The 12,068-nt window shown below is 38.1% G+C and overlaps 1 protein-coding gene across 3 annotated transcripts in view; it reads left to right on the top strand.

Annotated features, from left to right (window-relative positions):
• HELZ (helicase with zinc finger) overlaps positions 1 to 12,068 on the top strand; it is an 84,681-nt gene that overhangs the window by 61,714 nt on the left and 10,899 nt on the right. For all 3 annotated transcript variants that reach the window (XM_062010707.1, XM_062010706.1, XM_062010708.1), the window contains 5 exons: positions 441 to 669; positions 3,917 to 4,121; positions 8,136 to 8,187; positions 9,029 to 9,222; positions 11,578 to 11,788. In XM_062010707.1, coding sequence (XP_061866691.1) covers positions 441 to 669; positions 3,917 to 4,121; positions 8,136 to 8,187; positions 9,029 to 9,222; positions 11,578 to 11,788 — 891 coding nt within the window. The remainder of the gene's footprint in view (positions 1 to 440; positions 670 to 3,916; positions 4,122 to 8,135; positions 8,188 to 9,028; positions 9,223 to 11,577; positions 11,789 to 12,068) is intronic.

Raw genomic sequence — 12,068 nt, 5'->3', positions numbered from 1 at the left:
GTGACAGTGAGTGGTATGTTCTGTTTTTTCATGGGAGATATTCACATACCTGAGAAACTTTTATATATGAAAAAAGAATGTGCAACACTTTGTTGTTGTTTTTTAAGCAAAATAAATAAATCCAAGATTCATTAGTGGCTGATTGGCAATGTTGTAAAGATAATTGGCATTTCAGAATGTTCTGGAGGGATTAATATCAAGATGAAAAATAAGTTTTTAAAAGAGGAAATATTCTTGTAATAGAATATGCTATTTATAGTGCATCTTCTAAAAGTTTTAAATCTTATTATTCTTGCATAAAGCTCTTCATGTGAAGGGTAGCTGTGAGTTCTTCAAAATATCTAGGTGTGAACTCTTGCTGGCAAGTGCAGTGGTCTGGTTGTGTTACTAGCAGAAATAGCTGCAATTATCTGAGACATTTGTTTTTTCTTTCATTTTAGGAAAACAGTTTAGAGTTTTGTTTCTCAGCACAGTACGAACACGACATACATGCAAACATAAGCAAACACCAATTAAAAGGAAAGAGCAGTTACTGGAGGATTCAACAGAAGACTTGGATTATGGGTTTTTGTCCAACTACAAACTTCTCAACACTGCCATTACAAGAGCACAATCCTTGGTAGCTGTGGTGGGAGATCCTATTGCTTTATGTTCCATTGGAAGATGCAGGTACTTCATATATGTTCCTTAGTTAATCAGAGCTAAGGATAGTAGCAAATGTGTGTATCTGTGACTGATGGGTTTAATAAAATCTTGAGTATTCTTTTAGGTGCCAAATAAGACAATAGATTTAAACCCTTAAAGGAACTTTATAATGAAATGGAAATTCTTCATTTTTATATCCATAGAAATACCACATGAATGTAAAACATTAGTTGTGTTCCCAACACTGACAGAGGCTTGAACATGCAAACGTGATTTCAGGTTGTTCAAAGCGTGCTGCTGAGGCTCACCCCTCCAGCAATGCTGGTAGTTGTAGCCCAGTGTAGACTGAGCAGTGCCAGTGTGTGCCACAGGAATTCCTGCCATGTGATTTCCTAAGGCTCTGGAGCTGGGATCATGCAGTTATGCAAGGGCTGCTCTGTCCTCTGTTCAGTAAATCTTGCTGGCAGGGAAGAGATGGGACATTTCTTTTCAGTGATAATGAAGAAAACGACTACAGATGAGAGGTGGAGCATCGAGGTGGACAAGTCTGGCTTGTTTTATTGTGTTTTTGTTTTGTTCTGGCTTTACTTTCTTATCCAGAGTCACAATATCACCATGTGTAACAGCCTATAGAGAAAGTGTTGTGAGATCTACCAGCTGGTCATTGCTAAGCTGTCTTTTAGTGTATTTATAGTTGCTCTTTCACTTAACAGTAATAATTGAAGATGCTTCGTTTCCTGGTGTTTTTTTAATATACCTGTTATAATTTTGTATTTAAGTAATATATAATTTGGAGTTTAAAATGGTGATGTGATATTTAGAAGTTGAATATTAGGGAATTTATATGAAAATAGAATACCTGAAGACCATTATTTATGTTTTTATATATCTTCATGATACCAGGACAACCCTGGTTAGTCTGGCTTGCACCTAGGACCATTGCTGGTTTTCTAACTATCTGTCTAAATACAACCTTTGTTGGAGAATGACTATATGCCTTTGTCTCTTTAAGTCCCAGTACAGGAGATACTTTCTTGAATTTTCACGTAAGCCTGAATGTTGAGGTTTTAAATTAGATACCCAAAAGGGACCCAGTTTCCAAATGTGGGGGCTCAGCAGTTTCTCCAAGTATGGCTCCTTCAAAAGAGCTGAAATAGGGCATACAAAAACTTTCTGAAATAAAAGTATGAGCCATCAGTATGGTACATCAAGTTACAGTCTTGGCAGTTAGGGATTGAGTTTGCCTCTTGGAGACCAGCAGCCGTTTCTGTCTGTGTAGCTATTCAAAGTTATAAACCAGAAAGATAATTAAGAAACAAGGAGCACTGGAGCTTTATTAAGATATAACTCAAGCTTTCCCTTTAATACACCATTGTCTTGTTTCACTGAATAATTGAACATTCACTCTTTGAAAATAATGCTGGAGGGGCTCAGGCATGCTGCTAGAAAGATGGTTCTTTTTTAGTACAACAGGAGTACAGAAGTCTGAAAGAAGTGACATTTCGTTAGGAAAAACAGACCTCAAAAAAGTTTAGAGAGTACTTGAATTTTATAAATATTCTAATACCTGTCAGAATGAGTCAAGACTCTGTAATGATAGTTGTAGAGAGCTTTGTGAAGTATGCCCAGGGTAATCATTACATTCCTGTGTGTTACGATCGGACTAGACAGGGCTATTTTGGCAGACACTCCCTTTAAACTCCAGAGCACACTGTAAGACAGAGACAGCAGGATTTTATTCTCTGTTCTTACACCCCAGTACAAGTGTTCCACGTACAGAGAGACTGCTTAGGGCACTTTAAGCACAAGTGGATAGGTCTCAGTGGATTTGTGGTACTTGGCAGTAGGTTTGGTGACTGAATTGATTAATCAGAGGGAGTTCCATTATTAAAATATCCCAATGAAGGATTTAATTTTGATTTTTAATCCTCACTTAGAACCTTGCAAGATGTATTTGCTGTACAGCAAAATGCAGAATAAGGGCATTATCTTGCATTCTGGACTTTAAAAGAGCATTTCTTGCCTCTATAAATTCACAACAGAAGATGGGATTTTAAGGAAAATTATTTTGAATTCTTAAGTACATCAGTAACTTTCTTGCAAGAATACACAAAGTTATCTACTCAGCAAAATAGGACACTGCTGTTAAAATTAGTGTGCAGCAGTCTCTCATTTTACTGAAATAACAGTGCTCGCTCATAGGCCAGACCTTATTAGTGAAGGGTGAACTGGAATGAGTTATATCAAGCACACCTTTAAGGTCATTGTCTTTTTAATACTTTTGTTCCAGAACTTTGAATACTTTTGTGGGGTTTTTTAAAGGAAACAACTCAAGCAGGTGTTTTTTCAAGTGGCATCTTCAGACTTTAATATCTTTTAAGCTTGACTGACTTCACCTCAAAAGTTTTGTTGAGGTGAAAGCATCATTAGAAGTGTAAAATTGGTGTAAATCCTGCTGTGGGTGTTTAATTCGTAATGCCTTTTTTAATAAGCAATAGAAAGATGTGTCATGAGGAAGCAGGAGATAGGTAGGAATGTTCTTTTATTGCATGGTTTAGATAACCTTCTCTATGAGAATTCTGCACTGGAGTTTTTGGAGGGTGGAGAGGTTGTGTGGCATCTGATGGTTGTCATTGTGGCTTGAAATTTCATTCATGTTATATAATTTTTTTTGTCTGTAAGATGTTTCTGGTTGTATTTGTTTTCCACCAGAGCATCTCAAAAGCCCTCTATATAGTCCTGACATGTTAACCTTCACGTGACTCTGAAGTGTTTCACAGGAATGATTTTTAGGGTGTATCTCATCTTTGTTCTTTGTGACTATAAAATGGAATGATCTGCTTAAATACATAGATCTTTTTGTATCTTCTGAGACTGAGGATCTCTATAATCTCTATGACTCTTTGAGCTTTAGTATATTCTATAAATCACATGCTTTCCAGAATTTTAAGCATGATGTGTGTTGTGTTTGGTTTTCTAGGAAAAAGTTAGACCTGTCCATGGTATTAATATTACAATGTGATATACACCCAGTGCTGCAATCTGATCTGCATGGACAGACCCCCGTGTCCATTTTAAATGATTAGGGAGCTTTGCATTATGCTGTGGGGTTCAGCTGCATGGATCAGGTTGCAGGATGGATGGCTTGGTGTGTAAAATGAGCATGCACAAAACCCAAAAGTGCCATGCAGCTTAATGAAGTCTGTTTTGATTTGAAGAGCAGCCATTCAGTCTCACTCCTTTTCATTGTCTCTAAAAATTGTTTCCATAGGAAATTTTGGGAAAGGTTTATTGCCCTATGTCATGAGAATGAAAGTCTCCACGGTATCACATTTGAACAGATCAAAGCTCAATTGGAAGCTTTGGAGTTAAAGAAAACTTACGTGTTGAACCCACTGGCTCCTGAGTTTATCCCCCGAGCTCTTCGGCATCAACATTCAGCAAATACCACGAAACAACAGCAGTCACCACCAAAGGTAAAGTTCTACTGATGATGGATTTTGTCAGAAAGTGGAAGCGAATGCAGAAATGTCTCTTAAGAAGTGACAGAAAAGGTTGATGGAACAGGCTGGATCTTTGTTAAATGCAGTCAGATGTGAATGCAGATTCCAGAGGGATCCTCGGCATTTTTAAGTGAAAGCTCTAGAGTTGGATAACAACACAGTATTTAGCAATATAGCTTGGGATTGTCCAAGCCTTGTTTCCTTGCTAAGCTGTTTAACTTGAGTCACTGTGGCATGTTCATTGACTGTGTTGCAATGACCCTGACAAAATTCAACCATGAATCTTGTCCTCAGTATTTAGATAAGCCAAAATAAACCCTCTGAGCAAGAGGCAGTCCCCCTCCCAAGCAGCTCTGACTGTATGCTGGGAAACAACAGGTTGAGATAGACAGTGGCAAGGATCATAGGGAAACAACAAAATAACAGTGAAAAGTGATTTGATCTCAAAATCACATTTAATACTCGGGGACCTGTGTTATGTAAGGTAATTGTTTGATTTAATTAAAAATATGTAGTAAACCAGAATATTGGCTAGATGAGCTTGCTGATAATGTCCTTCAGAAGAAGGGATTTCATTAGCATCAAGAGGGCAGAGAGATGAAATTACCACTCAGTGGTAATTTTATCAGCTGTATTTTTAAAAGGAGGTAAAGAGATGATGAAAAAACATGGGCTCCTTAGGATGATAAAGGACACCACAACATTTTGGAGCTGTTTTGGCTGGTGATATAGTAGTAATTAACTCTGCTTTAATAGATCTTTGTAGTTTATTTCAAAATAATTTGAGTTACAGTTTAATTAAATTGCATTTAGAGATGCAACTGAAATTCAGGTTGTCAGCTTTGTGATGAATTCTGTTGTACAAGAAGGAAGAAATATACCTATTTTCCATAGCTTTCTATTTTTGTTGCAGGTCCTATCATTTAAATGAAATCTTTCCGACAGGTTTTTTTTAACAGTACAAAAAGGAAAGCCTTCCTTTTGGGAGTCCTTCCAAAAAGAGAGTTTATAAGTGAGAACATTTGGTTTTCTTCATCAAGATGCCTTACTTTCTGAAACAAACATCAGATTTCTAAAGCATCTCTAGTCGTGTGTCAAAACACTGCTTACAGAAAACGGGAAATTAAGAAGTGATTGTCTTTAATAAGTCATTGCTGCACTGTCACTTTTCAGGAGTGCTTCAGCCTTGAATACATATTCTTTAATAATACAACATCACTATTAATATTTTTTGTTTCCTAAAATGAAGGAAAAGTATTTGAAAATGCAGGTGTAGTACATTAAAAAGAAAGGGGGAGGGTTGGGGGAAGTGAAGAGTCTTGTGTATAGACTGTTCTGTTTGTTTTGCTTTTGGTCTGTTGGTAAACGAAGCACTTGTGCTGTAGCAATCAGAAGGCACGCTTTCAAACTGCCAGTACACTATTTTCAGCTTAAAACACTTCAGATCTTAACCACTTATATCATAATTACAATAAAATCTTTTCCCTCCAAATACAATTGCCAGCTAGCCTGTGCAGGAGCAGAAGTAAAGCAAGTGAGCAATACTGAAACACACACGGAAAATGGCTGGGAAAAGTGATATGTTTCCCTTTGCACAGGTTTTAGAAGCAAATGGTTACCTTTGCTTACTTTAGACCTCCTAAGTACAATATTTAACATGGAAAGATGAAAGATTACAAGCTGGTGATGGTGTATTTCATAGCAAGAAAATGAGAACGGCCTCCAATAGTGTTTTGTGACAAGTTTATGAACATCTGTGCAGTTCAGGGCTTGTTTTTCACATGCAGTGAAAAGTGATTTTGTAAAAATGGCACCTTCTTATTCAGCAGAATTGCTCTTAGATTTATGTAAGGACATTAAAAACCTCTTTGCTCTTCATTTTTTAAAAGAAGAAAAAGATGTTTCAGTCTTGAGAAGCACATGACTAATATGGAACCAGCCAACTTTGGGCTGCTGAGCTTTATGGCAACCCTGTCTGTGAGGGCATCTGCCTTCACCTGCACTTATGTGGGTTGGCTGAGGGTAGCACAAGTGCAGAAGGAACAGCAGGCTTGGACAGACACAGCCTTTATTAAAGGTGATGATGTGGAAATGGAAAGTTTTCAGGACTCGGAGCTTCCCGCAGGGTAGTGTACAGTAAAGTAGGCTCTGAATTTTACAACTCTCCCTACCTCCCGCTTACTGCCTGTGCTCAAGCTTTTTGGCCTGGATTCAGGCCCTTAATTGGATTGCATCATCATCCTAGATGTTTTATACAGTCAATGGGGACCACAGGTCTGATTAAATCTCTGGGGAATACAGTATTCTCTTGTCTGTTGACTGAAGGGGGATCCTAGGAGTGATGAGGCTGTTAGCTGCCTGAAGTCTCCTGAATCTTGGTCTGTTTCCTCTAAGTCCTCTATATAATGTGGATTTTTATCTTTTGAAGGTGTAGCAAGATTTTAGAGCAAACTGAGTGTGTCTGTGCTCCAATGCTCTCAGTCACCCTCAGCTGAAGTGTAGGTTTAGGTATTTTGTAGATGGGTAGGAAAATGAACCTCAATATGGAAATCTTTGAGACATGATAACATTTAAGCTATTAATAGAATATTATGAAGTCATTATGCCATCAAAACTATTTAAAAAAAGACAAAAGAAAGCCAGAATCTTCCTTCCCCAACTTAGAAATGGCCCCAATCTTGATATTTACCAATCTGATATCATGACATGCTTAAGCTCTTGTTCAACGGGACAGCTATTCTTATGAATTTATGTAATTATTTGCTCTTTCAGCTTTAAAATTATGGCACTATAAAATACAAGTATGGTAGGTGGAACAGAGATCTGTTAGACTTCTGCACCTACAGCTCGATGCTAACTGACAGCATAACAGATACAGAAATGCCTTCTAACCATGAGCGATTAAGACGTGTGGCTCCTCTACATTTTTCAACTCAATTTTTTCTCTCTTCAGTGAATAAACAGGTTTCTTTTGTATAAGCACAGCAATGAAGAGCAATTACTATTTTATTTTTCAGTTATTCATTTTTAAAATGAGAGGAAAATTCAGATAGCAGTTCTCTAATCTGATTTATGCATGAATCAACATTGTCAAACAACCTGTCTTTGTACCCTGACTAATTTGCTCAGACTGTTGGAAAACTGCCTAGACTTATCTCCTGGGCAAGGAAAGTTTTGCAGCATCAAAGGGTTTTTATGTTTATTTTGAATTTGTCAACGTACATGGGTCCGGATTAAGGAAACTATTCCTATCCCGCAGAGCGCCAGCATACTGCCATTTGAATATGTTCTCAGAGTTTGTGAATATTAACTAGTTAGTTGATGCTGTAAACTCATGAGCATGTAGGAGGGACAGCTCAGTTCTGTTCACCTTGTTTTCTAATGTTCAGTTCGCCAAGGGAAAACAGTTTTCCTGGAGTACTGTATTTCTAGGGGAGCAGTCACTTAGGGGCCAAAGTCCAGAAGCAGATCCATGAGGTGGTGTAGAGAAGCAATGTCTAATGAGGCTGGATGCACAGTTCAGTAAAGCCAGTGGCAGCTAATTTGTCTCTAAGATTCTTGAACTGAAACCTGGAGAAGAAAATTGATCATGCTTTCACTAAGAGCTGCCGTGGAAGAAGAATCGTAAGGGTTACATGAGTGCTGGGGGTTGCTCCTAAAAGAAATGAGACAGCAGGAAATAAAATGATGAGAGAGGAAACCGAGTAGCTTGCTGTAATTCTCCTTCATCTAAAAACAGGCCTTGGGATACTGTATCCCCAGAGGGACTGGTAATGACCCACTGGTTAATTTAATTAGTGATATTTAATGTCTAACTTCATGTATTCATAGTCAGGTGATGGAACTGGAGAGTTGACTGTGAGAATAAAATGTTGGGCTAACTTCTTTCAAACTGTATTGTATTTAATTACTTTTTTCCCTTGAAATAAAAAGCTTTGGTTTGTGTAAGAATGCACAGTATTACTATTATTGTTTTTCCTTTTAAAGGGCAAAGTCCATCATCATAACCAGAATGACCATTTCCCACCCGATGGAATTGGTAAGTATCTGCTGTTGCTGAAGAAATTCCTCTGAGCTCACACTGATTGGGATTCAGTGAAGTTGACAGTAAATGGACATAAATTGAGTATCTAGTCTCTTCTCTATTCAAAAGCCATTTACTTCTTGCATGCATTTGGGAAACAGATTATAGACTGTTAAGTGGACATTAGGTATTTCCGAGGCCATCCCTTTATAGTTGCTGTGCACACTGACTTCAGAGCCTTAACACAACGGAGTTGTTGGCCTCTTAAAAATGACTGTTTGAAATTCATCATGTCAAATACTGTACCAGTGTATTTGCATGAGGAGAGGCAGGACATTATAATGCATGCCCTGTTTTATGATGTACTTTGAACTGAAATTGTTCTGTCATATATCCAGATGCTACTGATCCTACTTCTGCAAGGTAGCATCAGCAGTTTAGTAATTTTGTTATTAATTTGAAAAAGCATTTATTTAAAGCTTGTCTTCCCTACTGAAGAGAGGAAGATCATTCTAGTTTTTTATGCAGTGTTTTAACAGCTACTCTGAACTGTCAGGATATTTAATTGGGTTGGGACATGCTTTCATTAATGCAGTTACCAGGTACCTGTTTCTATGTATCTCGACTTGTATTTTCTGCCTCTTCAAATTTCTGAAATGGGATACAGGATTTGATTAATGCTTTCTCTTGGTCTATCAGACCTGTGCTGTTAGAGAGTTGCTCACATGCTGTATACAGATAAATGCTAGTAGGATGAAAAAAAGAAAACAAAATTAGATGGTCTTCATATTATTTTTGTGTGTGTATCTTTTGGTTTTGTTGTATGTAAATATATTTAATGTTTTTTCCTTTTCAGTTCAGCCTAATCCTTCTGTTCTAATTGGAAATCCTATCCGAGCATATACTCCTCCCCCTCCTCCTCTGGGACCTCACCCCAATCTGGGGAAATCTCCAAGTCCTGTTCAAAGGATAGATCCACACACTGGGACAAGTATTCTATATGTACCTGCTGTCTATGGAGGAAATATGGTCATGTCTGTGCCTTTGCCTGTAAGAATTCATTTTCTGTTCCCCCCTCCCCCACCAGTCATTTTATGTACAAAAAATGAACAGAAGAATCAGTTAGTGAATATTTTGCAAGCTTTTTCAGCATGTTACTTGAAATAAATGGACTTACCTGGATTTAAGACTGGCTATGCAGAAGGACCAGCAGAAAATGAGGACTTAAAAATGTGGCTCCCACAAATAGCTCCAGGCAGCCTAAAAGCAATTTCATGTTCATGTAACTTGGTGTATTTTCTCAGCTCTAGGTTTAGGCACGCTGATGGAATCTGTCTCATCTGACTTTAGATGCCTGCATCTGAATTAATTGTCTAGTTCAGTTCTTAATTATTGGAGAGACATATAGACAATTCAGGCAGAGCTTGTTTCTCTTTATCGGCTTCATACAGTTTAAATTACCAGCTTTAGGTGTCTGCAGTGCAAGGTGTCTGAAGTGAAGTGATAAGAAAAATAAGCATAATGGGATGTTTTCCTCTTCCAGAACCTCACAGTGAACCAGTTTCCTCTCCAATCCCTTTCCTTGATGGCATTTGAGAACGCAATGAAGATCCCTGATCAGATATTTGAGGCTATGTGTGGAATTTTGCATTACAAATAAAACCATCCCACTGAAATTTACACAAGTTAAAGGAGCAGTCTCTGCTTGATTTCTAACCTTCACAGACATGTGTTCTGGGAGGAAAATGGGGAGGACAGAACAAAGGCTGCAAACACAATGTTATAGAGTACCACGTGTGTTGTACACAACTGAAGACTAGGGGAAGGATGAGGAACCCACACATGCTGATGTGTTTCATTCTACTTATAATGCTGAATTTTGCAATTTTGAGTTAATTGAATTACAAATTAATAATTGCAGTTCTAATAATTACAAATCCCCTATTGTAATTTAGGTTATGGATGCTGTGTGGGGGTCTTGCTGGAGCGACTCAGGATTCAGTTCTGTGTCTCAGATCAGCTGGCAGCTATAGACTGGTTTTCTTTGCTGGGTCAAGGAATTTTCCCTTCTCCTAGCTTACTAGAAATCAGCATTTGATGGATAAATTTAAATGCAATGAGAAAGCCAGCAGCTGTATCTTTGTCATGCTTGCTCACAATGTATTAATATCAAACCAAGATAATTAAAAAGGTTCTATCTTATTGTTGTAAAGTTAATGTGTTTTTATGTATTTCCAATCAAAGGAAATATCTTAAAAATAAGTATTTTAAGCTCACCTTCCCTGAGGATGGACTTTTAAATAATTAAGTGGGAAGACTGAGGTATTAACGAGATGGCTGCTTTTGAGAGGAAGCTTGTTGGAGATGATTTGAGATTGTACAGAGGGAATTGGAGCCTATAGCTGAAGTTCAAAGTGCACGTTTCAAGGGCAAATACTCATTTAAAAAAGGAATTGCATGAAAGTTGTTACACTTAAAACAAGTAGAGACTGAAGTAAAACGTGTTGATGCTCACATAAGATAAAATGATCTATTTGCTTTGTTTAAGGCAGTTTCAATATCCAAGGTAAAAAGATGAGAAGGTTCTCTGCTGTCATCAGTAAAGGATGCTTTGTGTTGATTAGTTTCCCTGTGCTCTCTTCTTATTCATACATTTTCCCCCTCTTAGTAAATTCCCTACAGTGTGAGATTGAACTATTCAATCCAGAGCTGCCTTCCTTTGCATTCCTTTTAGGAATAAAATTTCAAATGGTGTAAAAGTTCCTGACTCTTGTCCATACTTTCAGGAGGTGGATTTTACTTCAAATGTTTAGGAAGATGATCTGCAATACGTGTGTCCCTGTAGCACAGGCACTTTGGGGTAACCCTTTCATTCTTAACATACTGAGAGTCTCTTGATTCTACCAATAGCCCGGTTCACCTCACTCAGTGTCTTGTGCAGGGCTATGGTATGCTTGCTTGCTCTGTCTCACAAGGTTACAACACTGGATAGTAAAAGAACCATCAAGAATCTCTCAGATTAGAGTCTTCTCTCCCCGTGAGACGTGGCCTAATGCCTCTTAACTACCAGGAGAAAGGCCGTTTTATTGTCTTGATCTTCTCTCATTTCTGTTTATTTAGAGAAGAGATCAATTTAAAGTTTATTAAAGTAAAATTTGTCTATCAGTCTTTTCTCTCTGAATTTTGAAACCACTGAAACAATGGGTTGCTCTCTCCCTCTCACTGCTAGGCCTGCCCTTTTTGCTCTCCCAACACCACCTCTAATTGCGTGTTAGTGTGTCAGGTGGAAAACTGCTTGTTATGGATCTAATATCAGTGTGCTTGTTAATTTACCTCCTTTAATGTACCTTAACAGATTGCATCTGGTTTTTAATACTTTTTAATCTTTTTTCTACACTTATGCAGGTACCATGGACGGGGTATCAGGGTAGGTTTGCAGTTGACCCTCGAATCATTACTCATCAAGCAGCTATGGCATATAATATGAACCTGTTACAGGCACATGGGCGTGGGTCTCCTATCCCTTATGGCCTGGGACATCATTCACCAGTTAGCATAGGACAACAGCAGCAGCTTCAGCATCAAGACAAGGAGCAACATGAACAAAGTCGAAATGGTTAGTTACTGACGTTGCGTTTGTTTTGAGGGGGTTGGTGTTTGAAATAGAGTACTGTGAGAAGAATGGTTTCTCTTTCTAAGTGAAGTTGAGGCATCTGCAGAGTTGGGAAAATAACCTGTGGTTTGCTGTTATGAATAGAATAAGATACTGTCAGATTCAGAGGAGGAAGTAACCAAAGTTGGGGTGTGTGTTTGTTGAGGGTATTACTGGTCTGTCTCTGTTCTGCACTCCAGTGCTAACTACTGCGGATATTATCTGTAATTAGGTTGGGGGAATC

The sequence above is a fragment of the Colius striatus genome, chromosome 18 (genome assembly GCF_028858725.1).
Source record: "Colius striatus isolate bColStr4 chromosome 18, bColStr4.1.hap1, whole genome shotgun sequence".
Classification (NCBI taxonomy): Eukaryota; Metazoa; Chordata; class Aves; order Coliiformes; family Coliidae; genus Colius; species Colius striatus.
Note: the sequence above shows the minus strand (reverse complement) of the source record. Positions and strands in the feature narration are given on the sequence as shown.